This window comes from Frieseomelitta varia, unplaced genomic scaffold (genome assembly GCF_011392965.1).
Source record: "Frieseomelitta varia isolate USP_RPSP 00005682 unplaced genomic scaffold, Fvar_1.2 scaffold_462, whole genome shotgun sequence".
Classification (NCBI taxonomy): domain Eukaryota; kingdom Metazoa; phylum Arthropoda; class Insecta; order Hymenoptera; family Apidae; genus Frieseomelitta; species Frieseomelitta varia.
In genome coordinates this window covers 461,895-483,899 of record NW_025110215.1, presented here as the reverse complement: position 1 = coordinate 483,899, position 22,005 = coordinate 461,895, and the positions used below count along the sequence as shown (strand labels likewise).

The 22,005-nt window shown below is 39.2% G+C and overlaps 2 protein-coding genes across 2 annotated transcripts in view; one reads left to right on the top strand and one right to left on the bottom strand.

Annotated features, from left to right (window-relative positions):
* The window catches only part of LOC122532652 (alkaline phosphatase, tissue-nonspecific isozyme-like), a 76,607-nt gene extending 66,837 nt beyond the window's left edge, over positions 1-9,770 (bottom strand). The window contains exons 1-2 of the mRNA XM_043661631.1: positions 9,750-9,770; positions 9,127-9,301 (exon numbers count right to left, since the gene is read on the bottom strand). Of these exons, the coding sequence (XP_043517566.1) occupies positions 9,127-9,301; positions 9,750-9,770 (196 nt within the window). The remainder of the gene's footprint in view (positions 1-9,126; positions 9,302-9,749) is intronic.
* A 1,615-nt stretch (positions 9,771-11,385) lies between these two features.
* LOC122532654 (caspase-like) overlaps positions 11,386-22,005 on the top strand; it is a 32,440-nt gene continuing 21,820 nt past the window's right edge. The window contains exons 1-2 of the mRNA XM_043661632.1: positions 11,386-11,531; positions 18,861-19,105. Coding sequence (XP_043517567.1) covers positions 11,422-11,531; positions 18,861-19,105 — 355 coding nt within the window. The 5' untranslated portion in view covers positions 11,386-11,421. The remainder of the gene's footprint in view (positions 11,532-18,860; positions 19,106-22,005) is intronic.

Here is a 22,005-nt window from a genome sequence, read left to right as displayed (position 1 = left end):
CTGGAACTTACAATCTCGAAAAGATACGATTCAATAGAGGGGAAACAAAATCATCGAAGCAGCGATATAGGCGTCACTTCTTCCACGTCGAAACGCTCGTTGCTCTGGCTGTTGAGAAAATGGGGAAACATCGACTGCTGTGGTATTTCGGAAGCAAGTATCCGCAATGCGATGTCGATAAGATAGACCGTCATTTGCATACAAACATTGACGTTCGAGAAACGTTTGCATGCAAATTAAAATAAAGCCACGTCGAGACATTTCCTTCGAGGTGGAAATCCTCGCCTGGCACACGGTGTCGAATGCAGGTTTCACTTTCCTCTTCTAAAGCAAACCGAAGTCTCGCGTTTCACTTCGCCGTGCCACTTGATAAGAAACAATTTCCCGATACGAACGCGTTTCCGGATATTCGAAATAATAAACGTTCCGACGATTTACTGGTTCGGTTCACGGAGATCAAAAACGGCGTGCCCCACGCTACGATGGGTGGGAATAGCTTTTTTGTCGAAACGTACCTTCGACTTCTGGAAATGAGCTGCCTTGCGTTTCGTTCTTGAAATATATTCTGAATATTTTCCACACGTCGCGACGGATCTTTTAAAAAACGTATTGACTTGATCTGTTAGGATGTGAAAATGGATCTATCGCAGTACAAAAATACTATTCTTGTAAAGTACTACTCTAACTTCATTGATTGAAGTATAGAAAAATAATTATAAATATTATCCTTTTAAAATTTGTCTCGAAATTGGCGAATGTCTATACTCTATCTTTTTTAATAAACAAATATTTTATATTATATCATATTATTATAAAAAATTTTGTATAATAATAAATTATTTTTCTAATAAATAAATTCATTTCAAAGTATGTAAGTTCCTTGTTTTTATACAGCGACATTAATATTAATTACATTTATAATTTTATTAAAAACATTGTACAATTAGTCTTGGCTCACTTGAAAGCTTAAAGTTTATACTTTTAGAATGTACCATCCATTTTATTTTAACAATTATATTATAATAATTCATATTTTAATAATTTAACTTAATTTATATTTTAATAATTTATATTTATATTAAAATAATTTATATTTTAGTAATTTAACATTATTCCTACATTGCGTAATGAGTAAATACAGACATTTTTCTTGTTATAGTATGTAAAAACATTAAAAAATATTTTTCATGGCTAAAAATCCAGTATTTGAAGATTGAAGTCTTTCTTCTACAACGACTTTTTACAATTTGATGCATGACTTTGCTGTGCTAATTTATTGAACTTTGAATCTATTAAATGAAAAATGAACACGACGAAAGTATTACAATTTTTTAATTTTGAATTTTCGTGTAACCAAAGTTGAATAAAATAGCAACAAGGAAAGAAATCGTACGTCACGTTTTACTGGAAGATTTCTTTAACAATTTAAACATCTAGCGAATATCAATGACATAGCGACTTTGTATGAAATTCAACGAGTTGCTCAAATGTTTTTAATACTTAAAATTTATTAACAAAAAGAAGAAATTTCACAAACAACGTTAACGCTGTTAGCACAGAGAATTTTGAAGTACAAGTACTACATCGAATATACTACTTATTCGAAGTACGTATTTGTTTCAAGTCGACGTCTCGACACGTTCTCGAGATATTGTGTATTAAAATATAACGTTAGAACGTGGGTAGAGACGAATGGCTGAGATTCCCCGTGGCCCACATAAATTTCCTTGGAATGCGTGCGCGATAGCAGCGGTAAAAAAGAAATGCAGATCCAACGTCTGTAGCTGACTAGCACGTAGAGTGGCTGAAAACGTAGTCAATGCGCGAGTGAGAGATCCGTCGCTGGAATACCACGAAACTGCATACTAGCTTCGCTTTAAGCGATGATATCTCAAAAGAGAAAAGCTGCATCGACGTGAAGCAAAAACTGTTTTAAAGAGGATGAGATACCGCGTAATCTAATGTTAGATTTGTTGGAAACAATGATCGCACTTCTGCGATACTTCACTCCCCTTTTCAGACTTAATTCACCTGACATCGTATCGAAACACGTATTTCAAAATCATTAGTTTCATCAAGAATAAAAAACGACCATCTAGTTCTATTGGATCGAGTGACAAATTCGTTCGTCTATCCGAAGTGTATAAAAATACGAGTAATTTTCTGGTGAATGGATTTTTACGAATGAATTTATTACTCAACATAATATATGTATATATACAAAGTGGAAATTACTTCAGATTTTATTTTCTCAGTATCGAGACGCTTTGACTACGAAATATCGCGGCAATAAAATAAAGAAACGTCGAGCTAGACGTCGGCCGCGATTCCTAGCACAATCTCATTTAGAATCACATGACGTATCTAGGCTTTCCATTAAGGCTCCTTTCGCTCGATGTTTTTGCCGGTTCACGTTCTACTCCTCCTCCTCCTCCTCCTCGAGCTCCCGTTTCTTCAGCACCCATAAAGAACAATTTCGCAGATGGAGCGGCACACTTTCGCCCCGCGAAAGATAATGTGGCAAGAAAACCCGTTTGGAAAGATGAAAAGCCGCGCAACGAAAGAAGCCTTCTGCCTCTGTGAGAGTTGTTCGAGGTACCTGGAACTCGCGCGAATCATCGCCCGATAATCCGCGAGACGAACAGAGACGTTCCAAAGACGCACGCGGCGGAGACTTAAGTTCTCGGTCAAAGGAAGATTGAAACTCTCTCTCTCTCTCTCTCTCTCTCTCTCTCTGTTTCTCTCTTGTTCTCTGTCTCTGTAGATGATCAAATTCGTCTCGATGTTCGCGAAATTCGAACGTGCCGCCGAACGGCTGACGGAGTATCGTTCGTTCGACGTGACTGCGATGATACGAATGAATTATTGATCAGAGGGAACTGTAGGAGTTAGACAGCCATCGTTGGATAAAGTTCATTCGACGACTGGCGACCACGCCAGCGACGGAAATTCGGCGAATGAATTTGCAAATTTCGACCTGGGAACAGATTAAATCTCCGCTTGAACGCGGGCGTGGAACTTCTGCCGGAAAATTTCGCCAGGTAACACCGCGTACGTTTACGAACAAAAGTACCCGTCACCGAAATCCGATATTCCGTTCAACGAATGCATAATCGATTCAATTAATTTCGCGCTAATTATTTGTCGTGACTTTGGGCCCCTCCGCTCTTGGATCAGTCGATAAAGCTATTTTCTCATCGCTGTTCTCTCTCTCTCTCTCTCTCTCTCTCTCTCTCTCTGTCGTTGCGGCCGGTAAGCGAATGCGGATTAATTAACGAGATATCGATGTCACTGGGAATTCAATTTTTTCGCCAGGCGAGAAGCCTGTTCGACGATACACGCTGATATTCACGCGCTAAAAATAGGCTTCCAATTGACGGAATTCGCCAAACAAAGGGCCACCTATTGTGATCGAAAGATAATTCGATTCGGCGATTATATTATTAGGGAAGTTACGTTTCCGCGACGCAGCTTGACGCGCTCTGTTTCAACGCTTGCACAGTCGCGGGACTAACGTTAGCGTTCTTCGAACCATCGAAACTCCATCAGATCCTCGTAACCCGTCCCGTTCAGCCGACTGTATAACCGTATCGATAATGAGTCGCCGAAACTTCGTAAAACACTTAGCCGCGAAAGTTCCCCATAGTTTCACGGCACCTTTGCCGAACTTCTGCCTCATCGGGTGTCGCCTATTCAAATCTCGCCGGTATACATAATACATCGGTATCAATCTGGGGTAAAAGTGAGCAAACTCGAGTAAAGGTAACGTAGCAGTGAAACGTAACGAAGATTGATTGCCGGCTGTTGGCGAGTGATAGTCCAGAAAACGATCTTCAGAGAGTTCGCTGTTCTCTGGCTTTATCACTTACAAAGTACGTGCAAAGTTGTGTCGCCATTATTACCCATTGTACGAACTACTCAAAGATCCTAAAGAAATTAACCTTTCCTCTCAGTCTCAGGCAGTTTGTAGATTGTCAAATGATTACGAAGAGTAGATAATTCGGAGATTATTCCGTTTCCCTGTTCTCCAGTGGCTTCCAAGTCCACCCTTTTGAATCAGAGGTGGCTAACTGGCGGCCTGCGGGCCCCTACTTCTCTAGCGCTATCCACTCCACTGCATCGATCTTTCTATTGCGTTAAGAGTGTCGCGGTCACAATACTCGCAATTAGGTATATACAGTCACCGAAATAATCTTAGATTCGCTATTAACTTTCGACAGTTTGTTACTTTCATTTTTACTTCTTTTATAAAAGATGCACTGCGATTTTTATTATTCATTTTTTAGCATGTGTCCTTTCCAATGTTCCGTCAGTTACTTGCGTTTCAATCGCGTGTGTGAACAGTCGTTGTTTGATAAGAAATTTTCTTAAAAGTGCCGAATAAATAATCTTAGGTTCATATGACATTATTAAAGAATTTTTTTTCGACCGTGTGTATTTCAAGAGGTAAGTATAAGATTTTCTGATAATTTGCACATTTTAAAACATATTTTACGTTTATTTAAAGAAAGATAAGTCGTGAAAAACTACTAAATGATCTGAAAAAAGGATAGATTCCTGATCTTAAATAAATGGCTCTTACAAACTGAAAAATTGCAAAAAGGTATCAAAAGATTATCAAACGTAGCCCATCATTTTGTACAGTTGGGCGATAAGTACACCACAAAAAAATTTATGGGCCTTCTAGCGAAAATTAGTCGCATAGATAAAGGTAAAATTTTTCAACAAATGAAAGAAAAATTAGATTTGCCAGTTGTTGTTCGACGCAACAAAACAATAAATTTTAAAGATAAATTTTAAATGGAAAGATCAAAAAAGCCACCTGCAACGAAGATTCACAAAGAAGCAAAAATTTATATCTTTGTATAGAATTTCTATTATCAATAACAATAAAAATTACGACATTCAGTTGAAATATGCGTATTCTTAATCCCATCAAAATGAGGTCAAAATGAAAAAAGAAAGAAATATTATGTCAAACAGAGAAATGTGTTGAAACCTAAGATTATTTGACTGTTTGGAAATTGTTTGCTTCGCTGTAGCTGCTAAAGTCAAAGCTAAGATAGGAAAAGTAGTTTGCATGGCCCGTTATACAACAGAGTGGGAACTAATTTTCATGATGAAGGAACCGGCAGACTGAATGTCGGAGTAGGGAGGAAAAAGTGTAAGTGAGCTCGGTCGGTTCACGATTCGTTGGCAAACAGCGAGCGCGCGATAACGCGTGTGCGTCAGACGCGATCGGACAATAATTGTAAATTGACAAATTGCGGCGGCAAAGGGGCCGAGAAAGCGAGGCCGTGTCGGCTCGCGAGGCGGAGAAACGTGTCAACGGCAAACGGCGCGCAATTAATCAACGAGGCAATTCATCTTAATGATCGAGCTAAGGCAACTCGCTGGCTTTCATGCCCGTAACGTAGGCGCAGCCAGAGGGGCCCGGACTATATGCGATGTGTTTATTACTCCTCTCGATGTACATGACCGTGTGCACCCTTGTTACATGGTACATAAGCCCATTGTTTTCGCGGCGGCTGATTTAGCCACGGTGAAACTGCTCCCCGACCGGAGTCGTTTTCAGGGTTCAATTGCTGAAACTAGCTTTATCGGTCGTCGCCGCTCTAACCTTCTTTCTCACGAATAAACATCGCTCCGAAGTGCCGCGCGTTACACGAACGTACGATTTCCCTTCGTTTCGTTGATAAGCGGCCGCGTTTCCCACGCGCAGAGAAGTTAACTCCGCGTTTCTCTCGTGGAAGCTTCTGTAAAAGCAGAAAGCTCTTTTCCAAAAGTACAACAGCCCGATGGAGTCGGGTGCGTTCGAACGAATCGATTGAAACTCTTCGAAACAAACGGAAAGTAATCGTTGAATGTTTGACGAGTTCGAAACGAGCGTTCGCTGGAAGAACGTTTATTATGCATCACGTTCGATATTAACAGCTTTCCTTGTTTAACGATTAAAGTACAAATATTTTATACGATTTATCTGATTTTATTTGAATTTTATTTTGCTTTAAAATTTGAATTTATAAAAGGTCTCTGGGAAAAAGTGATTCGCGAAGTATGAAACGATTTGTTCGTGTTTGATGTTCTCGCGGAATATCGCGTAGATTGGAAATCAATAAATATGTATTTATTGATTTATTTGTACCAAATACTGTGAAATAATTTCTTCTATTGTTAACTACCTGCTTTCGGCTCGTTTGTTGTTTAGCGTGTTCTAATTGGATAGTTATCACGGTAAAATAGTCGTCATTAATGCCACTGTACGCGATAATGTAATACATAATAGTGCGGTGTATAACCGGGAAAGTGGGTAAACAATTATTTATACACATCTGTTAATTAAAGAGTCTCACTCGCTCTGAGAAATTTCACAAAATTTCACTTAATATTCACAACCCCGATTTTTCGAAATTCATCGAGTATTCAGGATTATTGATACCGCGAATAATGGGTCGTTAATTATAAAATGCTACCTTCAAGGTTATTTTTATTTATTAAAAACTGGAAAATCGTTATTCCAACTATTTGAAGCTGAATAATCACGGTTGAATGGGCTGCTTTCAAAAGGAAGTGAAAATCGTCAGATCACACGCGTGCGCTTCTGAAACTGAACACGAATTAGCTACATTTCCCTTATATATATATTTGTAAAAATTTGGAAATTGTGCGAGAGATAGACTGATGCACAAAATCGGGGGAATCTTTATAAACGATATTGCTATTTAATTGGTCCCGTCACAAAACCGAAACTGTTTCTATCAGATATTGAAATCATCAAAACTTAACACTTGCGATAAACTAACCGATTTTCCGGTTCCAACGAACCTACAACTTTCCAGCGTTCCAGCGAAGAGAACAGAAAATAGGAAATCGCGATCGGACGAAAGATTCGCTCAACATTGGTGACGATCGTGGCGCGATACGACGATCCCGGGGCAGCATCCCCCTCGGCAACCCTCAATATTCGTGCCAATGAAATTCTGTTAATTGCACGATAGCATTCTAATAGGACCAGGTTACGACCAGACGGTCCGATGGGAATCGCAGATTACACCGATATCCGATGATTTCGATTGATACCGCGGTCGAAGACTCCATTCTACGTCGTTCACTTCAAATCCGAATGAAATGAAATCCGACAGGAGCGCGAGTTGCACGGCGGTTTTAAATTCGTACAAGGGCTCGATATCGTTCGTCCTCCAAATTGAAACGACTTCGATCCGTTTGACGGTTCAGGAAAAATTCTATTCATACTGCGATGGTGTTCAATTCGCGCCCAAGAATTTAAGGGGGGAGGGAGATAGGAAGCTCGAGAATATTTCGTTCGGACTAAAATCGCGATCGAACTTCCGGTTATTTCATTAATAAATGCGGCTGGTATTTTAGATGCGCCGAAGCGTTTCGCGATTTTTTGTTCCCTCTCTTTCTGTTTTTCTTTTTTTTTTTTTCTTTTTTTTCGTGCCAAACAGCCGGCGCTTGTAACGTTCGAATTCGAGTTCGTTTCATTGTTACCTGAGGTCCGCGCTACACATGGCTGGAATTCACGTTGGAAAATTCGCTCTTTCGTCCCGGCGATATTCAACGCGGAATGGGCGCGCGAAAAACTAACGCGCGGATCTTATGATTTCGCCGTTGTCGCGATAACGCTGTCCTCGGACACTGGTATTAACAGTGTCATCCCGCGCGTACGGTGAAAAAAGCGAAAAACAGCCCCGAACGAAGCGGGCGCGAGAATCTCGCGTGCAGATTTCGCAACAACGCGAAGAATTTCGCGAAAACAAACGACATTATCGATACACGTGGCTTACTCGTAGGTAACTTCGAACCACGTTAATTCCTTCGAATTCCGGGCGTAACGATTTTTTTTTACGAGTTGCGGAAAATGGAGAAAGACTCGGAGCGAGTTTCCCTGCACGGATGAGCATCGGGATTTTTCCTACAAACATTTTCGCCGGTTGATTTGCCGATCGTTTCGTTCGATGCTGGCCATTGCTCACGCTGTTCTCCGACATTACTTTCTTCGCAGACTGTCACGTTCGAGCTGATATCGCTGACAGTTGACAGATTTAAGTTCTTTTTCTTGTTTCTTTTTGTTTCTTTTTTTTTTTTTTTTTTTTTATTTTTTTCTTATTGGCGACGAAACGACACGTCGTGTCCCTGTTAATTTAACTGGACAATGCCGCATGAATTGCGCCATTTCGTTTCGCAGTCTCGTCCATGCAAACCAAGAGTTTCTAATTGCGTTTCGAGGTCGTTCGAGGTTTTGGCGAAATGTTACTGGCGAATTTCTAGGTTGACTCATAATGCACTTATCAAATAAGATAACTACGACTAGTAACTGAAGCGAACGCTAATTAGGAATTTGTCGACGTGACTCACGTTAGAATTGGATTCAATGATAAGTGTCCCTCTACCTTCCAAGATAACCGACTGTTCGTTCGGTATAAGGAAATGTAAATTCATTCAGCTCCGCTGAAAGAACTGTTTAAACAGAAATTATCGCTTTCAACGACGTTCATTGTTCGTATATACGATGAAAACTTATCGACATTTTAAACTGTTGTAACTTCGTGAAAAGAAATCGCAGAGCAATTTACCTTTTCCTAAAGATGTTTTCATTTTAAAGGGAGTATGAAAAGATACTTTTTCTTTTGAAAGTTATTAAAATTTCAACGCCTCTATGGACACTGAAAATTTCTTTTTATATCAAAATCCAATCATTTTGATTATAAAATTAAAGTCTTACCTTTACAATGAATCTTTAGAATTTGCTGTATAATGTTTTCTTTTTCACTAAGTTCTCAGAGTTTAAAGTATCGACAATTTTTCGTCGAGTTGGCACGAATTTTCCGCATTCGCTGAAATTATTCAAATCTTTAGAAAATACATCGTCGTAGATCCGCGAAGTTTGAAAAGTTACAAATTGGTTATTTCGTCCAATCTGGTGTTAAACGAGCGAAACGCGAAAGGTAGAAAGCAAAATAAAAGATGGCAATAATTCGAAAAAACGACAAGTACATCGGGGACGTGAACGCCATCAATTAAGTTTCAATTGATCGGGGACGAACGAGACGCGACTGCACGTAATCCTTTGCATTAGTTGTTGACGTTCGCGTATTTACTCACCCTGCTCCTGTGCCCAATTGATAAGGGACGGTACATGGGCATCATAACTGGAATAACAGTTCTCGAAGCGTGCAGAGGAGTCCAGGCCAACAGTCTCGTAATTGGCTTTAACTCCGCAGAGTAACGCCGTAGCGCATGCCGACGACTCTCCAACTTGGGCGTCCATGTTGTACGTCTGAAAACCAACGAGAATGCCTATTTTAATCAGTTTCATATACTCGCTGAGCTACGAGGAGAAATAAACCTAAATCACTCCTGTGGTGAAACGTCTTCGTCGAATAAACTCGAAAATCGTACAACAGTTATTAGACTTGCTCCAAAATTGAATCGTGTTGCAACATTCAATTTGACACCTTATCCGATAAAGAAAGTGTACGTAGGTATATTACAAATATATTTATAGTTCTGTCGAGAAGTTTTAAACTGATAAGTTAAGTTTGTGCTTTAAATATAGGTAAATTGTGGGAATTCATTAATAATATGCGCGGTCTTGGTGAATGTGAAACATGTATCTTTTTGCCAGGAAGGTTTATGGAATGTAGTTTAATTTACCCTATATATTCGCTCATTGTCTTAGGATAAGTATCATATTTATTCGAAAATGGAAAAAATAAAGTAATTACCTTGTATAACAAGGAATCCATGATGTTATAGTGCATTGACAATTGCATTCTAAAATATGTAACATGTACGATAAATACTGAGTAAAAAACGAAAGAGTTTTGAAACAAGAATTCTGTCATATTAAAAACGAAAGAGTTTTGAAACAAGAATTCTGCCATATCCGAGAAAGGAATTTACAAAGTTTTAAATAAATAAATCATAGAGATAAATGTAAAACAATCTGAAATAAATTATAACAAGTAATTATAATTTAACTTTTATAATTATAATATAGCTTAATATAATATATATAATTTAATTTAATTTATAATAATATAATAATATACTTAATTTATAATAATATTTAATTTAATTTATAATATATATATAATTTAATTTATTATAACATACCATAATTTAACTTTTTGTAATTATAATTTAACTTTTATAAAAATTATGTTACTTTTCATATAATTATAATTCCTGCAACATCATCAAGTCTATTTAGAACACATCGATTGTGATCTGAAGTGGTGAATTGTTTTTACTGTAATGTGATCAATAGTACAGAAGCGATAAGAGATACGAAACAATTGTCGTAAATAGACGTTAAAAATGACGAAACAAATTAAACAGTTTCAGCAAGTCCTCTACACATGATGTCATTTCAATTCTCTATCGATTTACACGCTGGATCTTTTTATCTGCCACGAAATGCCGCGCTTATCTCTCGAAGATGAAGGAAATATTTCGCAACCGACACAAACTCTCGTTTCTGTGGGTTGGCTCGTAAATTATTTCGCGCGTTGGTTGAGCGCATTATGCGTTATGATAATTGGCCTTTCTTTGGTGGTCACGGCGCAGGTCAGGAATTACATAGTAGAATGGAGAGAACGGAAGCTCGATGTGCATAAATCTTGCTGGTATTGCACAAATTTGAGTAAAATAGCGCCGGGCTTCTGGAAGTTTTTTTTGTTACTCAAAAATTACCAACGAGCCACTCAATCGTCCAGTGATTTGAGTCGTTTGTAATCCAGATGTCTGAAAAGACATCGATAAAGGGTTCCCGACGTTGATAACACGGTCGAGAAATTAACCACGTGATTTTCCACTAGTATCATATACTAACTTATGCATATTACAAGCGAATAGTTTATTAATTAAAATTTAATTACAGTAATTCCAGTATTTACATTCTCCAGGCATTAAATATGTTTCGCGCAAACTACAGGTTTATTACACGTATAGTATTAGCTTTTAAAATATTAAAAATCATATTATTATTCGTAGTAGTAAAAAATATTATTCGTTACATTACAACATCGAAAGATATTGTTCTTTTCTCTTCTTAGAGAGGTTAAAAGATTTTGTGCACTTTGAACAATGCTTCACTGTTCTTATCGTAGTGCTGAGTGATTTTTCTCACTCGCTACGAACTCGCAAGACGTTATCAGTATCAGATTACAATAGTTGCGGCATCTGCGGTAATATCTCAATTCCCTCTTTTTTTCTTTTCCGCAACAAAGATCGATGACAATGACAATTAGAATATCAGTCCTCTTCGATCCGATATACTGTCCTATCGAACGTTCGACAAGATAAGATAAGATAGTATAAAACCTACAGTAAGCTATCACGCGCATCAGTTTCTTTTTTTTTTTCTTTTGCGTCACAGTGACCACGAACGAGACGATGGAATACACGGTGCTGCAACAGCGTAAAAAAGCACTGCGCAACGCTTTTTTCGGAATAAACGAAGGAATGTGCAGCGAAGTGGACAGTTGGATGAGCAGGAAACCAAAGTGAGTGCTTTCTCTATCATTTCTCTGGCGACGCGGTGACGTCGGGGCAAAACGGTGAATTACCGACCGCTGGAACGAATTCTCAACGAAAATGTTCGGTTCTGTTTGTCGACGGAAATACCATCGAAACGAACACGTTTCGTAGGAGAGCGTGGGAGAGACGTTTTCTTCCTCGAGCGGACATGTCAATGGAAACATGGCGACGTACATATATGTACGTGGTCGGATATCAGATGTTTGATGAACGCGACTCACGTAGCACGCACGTGTGAAGCGTCAACGATGCAATAAACGGAGGAACGTTTCGCGGGATCTAGCGCGGCTCCATTACCAACACGCACCAAAGTGTATAGAACACGGCCACGATGTGAAATATGCATATTTACCAACCGAGGAATTAACATTTCTATGCTGAAATTAATTTTACGCGCGCCGGTTTGCAGATGCATGTAGCTCGAGGTGTCTGCATATTGCGCACTGAAATATTAAGGGCTGCGTTATCATACGATTATGATTTGGAGAGAGGTCGAAGGGTGAACGTAATTTCGCCTTTCGACCTTTGAGTCAATTTTTGCAACTACGTAACATTCGTGTAACGAGAAAGCAAGATAGGAGCAGTTGCCGCGATTAAAAATAATCGGTCTCTTCTCCAAATTACAAAATTCCATTCTTTTTATATTCAATCTAATGATAGGATAGTTACGAAAATTTCGTTCCCTTTCTAAATTATGAAATTTCATCCTCTCGATAGGTAATCTAATAACAGAAATAGTCACTGTTGAACAAAAAATTTATCTCTTTCCAAATTATAAAATTCCATCCTCTTTATATTCAATCTAATGATAGCGGCTGTGAAGCGATCACAAAACTTCATCCTCTCTAACAGTTATCGCGAAACAAAAAATTCTCTTTTCTGAATCATGAAACCTCATTCTCTCTATATCCAATCTAATGACAGGAACGATCGTTGCGAGAGGAAGGAATTCGTTTCTTTTTCAAATCATAAAAATTTCGTCCTCTCTGTAACCAATTTATTCGCGGGGAATTTGCGATCCGCCTCTCACCGTGTCCCAAATAAACCATAAAATCTCCGAAACGAATGGCTCTCCAGTTACATTAACCAACTTGCTCTTCGTACCAATTGTCGAGGGAAAGGAAGGGAAGAGGCAGGGAAAAAAGTTCACGCCCGCTGAAAACGAAATCGACAGTCCCTCATTCCCAGCCGCAATTTCGTACTCGACGGCCCTCTTCCGTCTCAATTGGACCGGATCGTTATAATCGTTGTTCGGGGATTTGTATCCGCGTCGTCGAGACGGACAGAGGGCAGAGGGATTAGTGGTCGGTGGAAAATGTTCTCGAGCTCAAAGGAAAGCGCGACGGACCGCTATAATGCCGATAAATTCGTTTTCTCTTTGCCGATGAACGTTTGTTTGGTAATGGGCGGCATGTCCCGCGCGCATTTATGACTAGTTTGTTAGCATTCCGTGGCCGGCTTTGTCAACCCGGCGGACCCTGTTATTCCTGTCCGTGCAGAAGAATTTGTCCGACTGCAGGCGAGAGCACCCTGTGAAAACGCGTTTCCACATTCACATAGGCGAGAGTCTTTCAAACTCTGGAACCTGCTCCGGCCGATTAACCCCTTGCGCTGGCAACTGGTTCGCGGACCATAACGAGTGACCAAACCGTATACAATAATTCATCGCTTTCTTTTTGAACTCGTCGATATCACTAGATAGAAATTATTGAGAAGTAATAAACTTGTCATTTCTTTTGCCTGGGTTACATTTCAATATACTTAAAACTGAGAAAATATTGCAATTTGGGGTAAAAAATTCTCGACGTGCGTGGCACGTCATTCCGGCGCAAGAGGTTAATTATTTCGATATTTGTATTTCATACATCCTAAAGAGGATAGTTTGTTCAAAATATTATTTATTTTAATCCCTTGCGCTGGACAAGTGATTGCGGGCCATAACAAGTGACCGAACGGTATACAATAATTCGTCGCTTTCTTTTTGAACTCGTCGATATCACTGGATAGAAATTATTGAGAAGTAATAAACTTGTCGTTTCTTTTGTCTGGGTTACATTTCAATATACTTGAAACTGAGAAAATGTTGCAATTTGGGATAAAAAATTCTCGACGTGCTTAGCAAGAGATAAAAAGCTCGATCCACCATTGTTGGCTCACGTTTCGTTCACTTTGCTGTATGGTATTTCGCACACGCAAATCCTTTTTGACAAAATGAGCGTTTCTTCTTTTTTTCAAATGGTTTGATTATAATTGGTGGATAAAATCGATAAATTACACGGATTGTTATATTTTTCAGAGACATTTTCACTGTGTTGTTTCTTTGTAATATTGCGAAAGAGACTTACACGAATATGTTTGCGACGTGTAACGTTGCTTGTTTATTCAGAAAGCGGAATCGAGAACTTGTTTGGGTACGATGCATCGAATAGACTGCGACGTAATAATGTTTGGAGACTAAACGTGAACAGCACCGTTACTATAATTGAATGTAGTAAACACGACATGAAAGAGAGAGAGAGAGAGAACAGCAGGATAATTTAATTCACTAAATCAGAGCCAATTTAATTCTTTGACGTACAAATTCTTCTTCGTTTGGAAATGAAACGAATTTCTTTAGTTACCGATAATTAAGTAATAAGTATAATTTGAATTCGTCAAGCAAAATGTCTATGTGTAATGATATTTTTGTGAAATGGAAAAGTTAGATATAGAAGATTAGAAAATAGATATCTTCAGTTAAGTCGGGAAATGGGTCACTTGATCTATAATGTATCACTGGATCCGTGATTTCTTCGATAAGAATAAAGGAATAAAGTAGGAGTGAAGTATGAATTAGAAATAAAGTGACAAGTATAACTTGAATTCGCGAAGTGAAACGAAGCATTCGGATTCGTAATTTTTTTAGAAATAGGATTAAAGTAAAAATGAACTAATAATAATATAGTGAAAATGAACGTATAATGAAGTATAATTAAGTATAATAACTTGAATCGGTGAAGCAAAACTATAATCATCAACTATAAATATCAACCTGCACCTATAATTTATATGCTACACATGTGACATTAATAAAAGAAGGAATAAATATATATTATATATTATATAATATATTATTATAATAATATAATAAAAAAAATTATAATATGCTTGTGAAATAGAGAGAGAGAGAGAGAGAGAGAGAGAGAGAGAGAGAGAGAGAGAGAGTAGAGATAGAATACCACTTAGAATTGCACGTGCAACAGCGCTTCTATTTGGGAAATAATTATAATTGCACAGAAATACACCACCTGATGAAATGGCTAACATTTACTCTGTATCAACACATACCTGTGTACATACCTCACGAGGATCGTGAATTCGCGATCGAATCAAATGACAAGGAGCTTATTTGACTCTATCCCCCGTTGTAAATGGAAACTGATACAGCGTGATAGAAATGGAAGGATCGTTTACAGTTTCATGGAATTTGTTATCCGATGCTTCTCGTAATTGGATGGTAGTTACCTCGACGAGCTCAAGCAACAAACTTTTTCCAATTATAACCATAACTTTTCGACAACTTTCGAAAGAAATATAATATAAATGCAGGCGAACGAGAACTCGTAAATTTGAATTTCCAACAAGCGCTGTTTAATTGATCTCGAAGAATGTGTAAGTGAAGCATCGAGCTCGAGCACCGGCGATGGTATTTGTAATAACGAGTTCAGAATAATTTAATTGCAGTGTGTACTCATTATAGGATCTTCTTAATTGTTTTGATAAGTACGTTATATACTTCCAAAGTCTGACGCGCGACGTACAAGTGAGATTGTGACGGAATAATTAGAGCAGCAATAACGGGGCATTTATCGGGGAAATGTTTCCGAAACGTTTCACTTTGCAATAATTGTCAAATACTTCTTCGAGGAAAACTTCGACGAAAGTTTCACTTTTATACCAAAAAACTTCCATGTTGAGGTATTCGAGGAATTCTTTTTCAGAAACAGGAACAAAATATAACGGTATAAAAATTACAATGCCAATGAGTTCTTCATATACACAAAGAGAGAGAGAGAGAGAGAGAGAGAGAGAAAGATCTAAATTCTGAATGTACATTCGAATTGCTGGTTATGCTCGCTGGAACTTCAACTCAAGTACACCCTGCTCTACCTTAAGAGGATTCAATCCTACATAGATGCTCGCGCACACGTGCACGCAATTCAACTGAGAAGCACAGTCTTTGACGCACGTATGTACGTATTCACAGAGTTCTAAGTTTCAAACACAACAACCACACTCCTCTCACAGGTAAGGGTAATCTCCCCTTCTAGTGCACCGTGAACGCGCTATGTAACTGCAAGAGTAATTGCCACCTGTTTAGAACCATTACATTGACTGCAGTTGTAAACGCATGGTACAGCCGTTAAAAAATGACGACACAATTGCTATTGTGTTCGTAAAAGTCGTCGCTAATGAGTACCATATTGGACGCGGGAAAAACTCAACGTCATTTAAACGTTGCTTTTGGGAAACCGAAAGTTAACTTCAATTGCGTGCACGTACACAACTCATGAATGGACTTTAAACAATTTGTTTCAGTAGTCGAAGTTTACGTTTAATTTACGTTGAATCGACGAACAGAAATAAATTTGTGACAACGTAACCAAGCGACAGGGGATTCGAAGACAGATTTAAAAGTTATAATGGTCCACTCGTTGGTTAAAAATTCGGTTCGCAACATTTCAAATTAATCAATGAGAAAAAGTTTTCTCCTAAATCTAATCGTGATATCGCGGCGTGTTGGTTGTGTCAAATGTGTTCACCGCGTGAAAACGACGGTAATCGCGTAGAGAATATCTCTCTGGTGGAACCACACCTGGCTGGTTCGATCAGTTCGCGTAAGGCGCGTTTAGAGGAGGAGATACGAGGGCAACCGTGGTGCCGTGATAAAACGTTCGAGCCGTTACTTGGAAGTTCTTTAGCCCGGGATTGCGATCTAAGTTAAAATTAAATCGACCGTCGGATGATTCGGGTGGTCTGGCGCTCGCTCACGTGAGCCCACTCTGCGAACCTTACGTTCCAGACGCTCTACCGCCAGCGAGCAAGATTTTCCGTTCGTGGCGTGCACCTACCGTACGTGAGCTGAAAGTACGAAACAGCCTAATGCACTTGGGGAACGAGGGCGAGGCACCCTCGCGACGCATTATACGCCGTCGCGCCTTTCCACAACAGCGGGAACCTTTCGTCTACGCGCGCTCCAACTTGCCTCCCCGTGTCCAAGAATTACGAGTCCCAATGCTTTCGTTTAACGGGCCATAAGTATACTCTCTAATGGTTGCTTTTTAAACGACCGCGAAGAATGTGTTTGCTACGTTCCTTTTCTGGATCGATTCTATCGAGCTTTGATAAGTTGACGAGAGCGGAGAAATATGCGAACAGTATTGTAGTGTAAAGAGAGATAATCAATAAAATAACTGTTTTACTTATTATAGATATTAAATACAATATATTAAATAAGTAATACAACACTTTCCGAGGATTTAGTATCATATTAGAGAAAATCTAATAATCAGTGATAAAATAATTGTTTTATAATTGGAAACAATATATTAAATAAATACATCAAAAATATGATTACTCCTCTGAACATTTAGTCTATGCTGATCTTATGATAAAATAAAATAATTGTTTGACTTATTGGAGACAGCGTATCAAATAAATATACGTCGAAAGTATAAGTTCGAAGATTAATGCATTTCTACATCAATTTGTTACATGTCCCTCACTCAGTGCTAAGACGTTTTAGACGTTTCGTAATTTTAAGCGCTCAAGAGGTTAAATCACTCCAATCTAGATAGTACTATTATCGAATAAACATCTCTCAACATTTTTTTATCCATTCAAAACGATCCTTCACTGTATCGAGTGAAATCGCTTTTCCATTATTCGAGAGGGGGAAAAAAAAAAGAAAAAAAATTATACAGCATTCCCACTCAGGAAACGTCCGTTCGTTCGATTTTCGGTCGCGTAAACGTCGAGAAGTTTCTTGCAAAGTCGTGCTTAGCGTCGACCTTCGCCTTTCCAGAGACGTTATTTGTCGCGTGTCTCTGGATCGTGGCGTTGTTCCGGCAAACGAGCTACCACCCTCCACGCCGGGGCCAAATTTTTACGAGCAACATAAAAACCGTCAGCGCGCGACACCGACACCGAAACGGCGGATACGCGGCTTTCGTTACGGTATTTCGGTTACATTTTTCCCCCTTATCCCTTTTTTATCGTTGCTCTTTTTTCGCCGCATCAAACGACGACGTCCGGGAGCAGAAAATATTCGCAGATGGACAAAAACACGCCGCGTACGCGAATCCACGAAGCCGCGTGTACGAACGTGTACAGCGATCGTAAAAAATGGAACGAGAAGAGTTTTCGAGCGATGTAATCCGTCGTGCAACAGATCCCATATTAGATAGCGGGCTAGAATCTAGTTGAAAGAACGAATTTCTGCGTCGATATATGACTCTCCCAATTAAATGACATTCGTTCGCGTTCGAGCCATAAATCGAATAAATTGTTTTCGGGCGGGATACGAATTACTCAAACCGTCTTTGGGACATGTTCGTTAAATGTATGTATGTATATGCGCTAAGGGAAAATTTGAAACCGGGCCATAATCGATCGTTTGCTTGCGATATACCGTTTTGTCAATTTTTTCATTGAAATTTTATAAAACTTATTACGTGTAATTGACGTTCTTATACAGAGTTGTCCCAGCGCCGTGAAAAAATAAGACGAAAAGAAAGGATGAAATTGTGTTTGAGAAAATCAAGTTTGAAAATTTATCAAGTATACGTGATATTTAGCTAATTCTACACTTAACAGAATAGAAGGTTGTTCCACGTGTGAAAATGTGGAATAAAATGTTTTTGCAAGATGCTTCGAGAAAATCGAAAATTTGAAAATTTGTCAAGTACACGTACACCACGGTAACTTCTAACGAAACACGTTCAAAGTCTGTTTACTCGAAAATGAAGCTTTAAATGAAAAAATTTTTCATTTACTCTTGCACATAGACTAATCTTCTCTTAGTTATTCTTCTCAGTTACGTTTAGAATTAGTCAAAGTTCCCTCGATAAGTTTTCAAATCGAAAACAAAGCATCTTACGAAAAAAATTTCATTCTTTATTTTTCCATTCTGCTCGCCTTTATACTTCTATAGTCATCGAAAAAGAAAAGAATTCCTTCGATTTTCACATTTTCTTGATTTGTTCATCGCATTGTTGTCAAATTAATTCCAAGTGTTGTTGTTATTGTTTCTTCAGAGACGAACCCGAGAAGGCGTACGCTACGAGCGACTTGGATCGATACTCGGAAATATATAATATGAAACACAAACGACGAGGCATCGCGTTAATCTTCAACCACATCAACTTCAAGAAGATGCACTCGCGAGCAGGCGGGGAAATAGATTCGAAGGAACTAGCGCAAACATTACATTACCTTGGCTTTGACGTTCGGGTCTATATCGACCCGCCTCTTAAAACGATATCGTCGACGTTGAAAAACGGTGAGTACACGGCGAGACTTCGCAAAGTCTCGAAAGAAGGAGGAGTTTCGTCTTTCGGCGAGTTTCTTTGCTTTCGTACCGTGCGTCATTTCGAGAAACGAACGAAACGTCTATGCTCGACTCTGTTCGAATCATTATTTCAAACTTGACGAATCAACATCTGAAAAGAACTGTTAGACCGATCAACATCTCCGAAAATAATTCGCTAGAAATAATCGTCGATCGACCAACTTCTCCACTCTTTCTTCCAATTTCGAATAAACGTTATCAATCATCGTTCGAAAGTCAATTCTCATCACTTTTCCCCGAAACTTCGCCAAAACTGCGTCAGCTTGACTCGTTTATAGTTTTCGCTCGCGGATTCAATTCTTCCAGTTGGCGCCGGAAGGGTTGAATGCAAAGTCCGATCGATCCGATGAAATGTAATTTTTCCTCGAAGCGACAACATCAAAAACAACGGAAAAGAGAAAGAGAGAGAAAAGGGGAGAAGAAATTTGCAATCGGTTGGTCGACGTGACCGTGTGAAATTGCACGAGAATCATTCGGGAAGTTACGATAAATTCCAGCCGGGTCGTTTCCGCCTCGAAATTTTTCGTTCAAAGTGTGGCAAACTGCTACGATACGAGCGGGCCCGAGGATAACGCGATTTGCCGCGTAAACCGCGTTTCATTCGTTGCCGGGGACAGGCTTTAATCATTTTTCTGCGCTGCTCGTTAAACAGCGGGCAATCCGTAACAACGAACAGAGAGAAAGGGAAAGAGAGAGAGAGATAATACACGAAATAATTCATTTCAACCGTGACTGGGTAACGAATCGCGCATCCATTATTTGAGTAACGTCACTTTGACGTAGCCAGCCATGGGCACGATCCGACCGAAAACGTGACTCTCCTGCGATTGCCTCCTAAATCGAAATGTTTTCGGACCCGTTCAGTTACCTCAAACGGACGTATCGTTGATTTCAATCGCCCGGCTATAATTTCACCCGCATTACAATATTTATCAGCACGTTATAAATGTATCATTGATTGTTACATAGGGTGGACCAAAAGGGTTCCTTCCCATCTATTTTTTTTTTTTGCTAAAATGCCTTTATTAATTAAACAAAATTAAGTACTAATTTAAATTGATCAAAGTTTTAAATTTTCTGTGTACTTTAATCCGTAGAAGAAAATTTTAAAAATATATAATGGAAAAAGAATGATTACAAAATTTATTTCAGCAGGAGGTGATTTCTGACCCACTCTGTATAAATGTGCATGAAATATTTCTCTCTGATTATCAAAAAATACAAGAAGCTTGCTGGTGTGAACGTTGTTTGATTCTGACTCTGGAAGGAAGCTCGATCGAATATATCTCCAAACTGCTTCGGCATCAGAGCATTTTTTTTTTACAAGCGAAGCAAAGCATTTTAGTGATTTATAAGTTATTTGAAAGTGCACTATTGCGAAGCGTATATTTGAACAACAATTTATCGGTTGTCTTCGTGGATATATGTAAATAGCCCGAACACGAACAAGGTTCGGGGGTAATATTTTTCAGTCGTGAAGCCGAGGCTGTACGTATCAAGAACGATTCTTCAAACGGAACACTACGTACCCATACAGCGTACCCATTTCGCTGCGCGGAACAATTCGTTTCGGCGCGTAAATTCACCGCGGATAAATTCATCCTCAACAGGTTTGAACAGAGGCCGCGACAACGAGGTCGTCAGAGGAAGAAACTCTTCTTCTCGAGGACTGGCACGTATTCGTCGCGAAACCGACGTTCCTAAATTCCCTTAGCGCGCGCGCAGAGCGGCGTAACACCGCCGTGAAACTCGCGTGGAGCTCAACCGAGCGTAGACAACCTTTGCCCAACAAATCGTCGGTAAACCTGCCGGGGAAAAGAGGAAGCGAGCCGGAAGCGTAACTGTCCATGGAAAAGTCACCGCGAAACGTTGTGCTCCCGTTCGATTCATTCTTCTCCCTTTTCCTGGCTCCTTCTATTTATCGTTGATCCATTCAAATATTGACACAATAGGCGTCACCGTCGTGTTCGACATACATTTATCAAACGCTTTTGTCGACGTCGAACAAAGATGTTCTTACATTGTCGGGCAAGCGTGAAGCTCGTAAATCGCCCGCCCCTGAATCATCCATAGATCGCGACAAACGTTCTAGAGGGTTTCATTTAAAACGCCTTTTCCACCGGTATTATCCGAGCGGTGAATTTCAATGAACGGCTTTGGCTGCGGTTCCCGTTTTATATCTCTCTCCTCGTTATATCTCTACCACCGTCGAGTCGATGCGCAAGAATGATAAATCGTCTGCCACGGTAATTAGAACGATACGACGAAGAGGGAGGCTTCACCTATTAACATTCAACCGTGAGTGTAAGTCACTCCAAGTCCGATCAAACACGTTTCAGTTTCATTCGGTGGATCAACTCGGCGCATGACAGTACAGCGCGTAGTCACGAGTTTTTGCATCGAAACTAACGTGAAGGAGTAGTACAATTTTTTTTTTTGAAATTGACTTAGCCTCCTCCCGTATTTAGTTTGGAAATGTATTTATTTTTGACAAATGTAACTAGAAACGTGTATATGTGAACCAATTACACGATGGTGAAAATTATGCGTGAACCAGTCGTTAAATAATATTCATTCTCTTCCTAGAAAGTATTCTCGAAAGGAGTTCAATCACCTCAAGGTGGCTCAGCTTAATCGCTCAATCGTATCAGGTAGCAGCTGATTTCGATAAAATTCAGAATCCGATTCAAGTAAGAAATTAAACAGAAAACGCGTTTCGATTCTTCTCTTTTTCGTTTTTTTTTTTTTTTTTTTTCGATTAAACGTTCGCGTCGACGCGTTAAACGATCGCGAATTCGCATCTTTATTACCAAAGTGCCGTTAGAAAATGG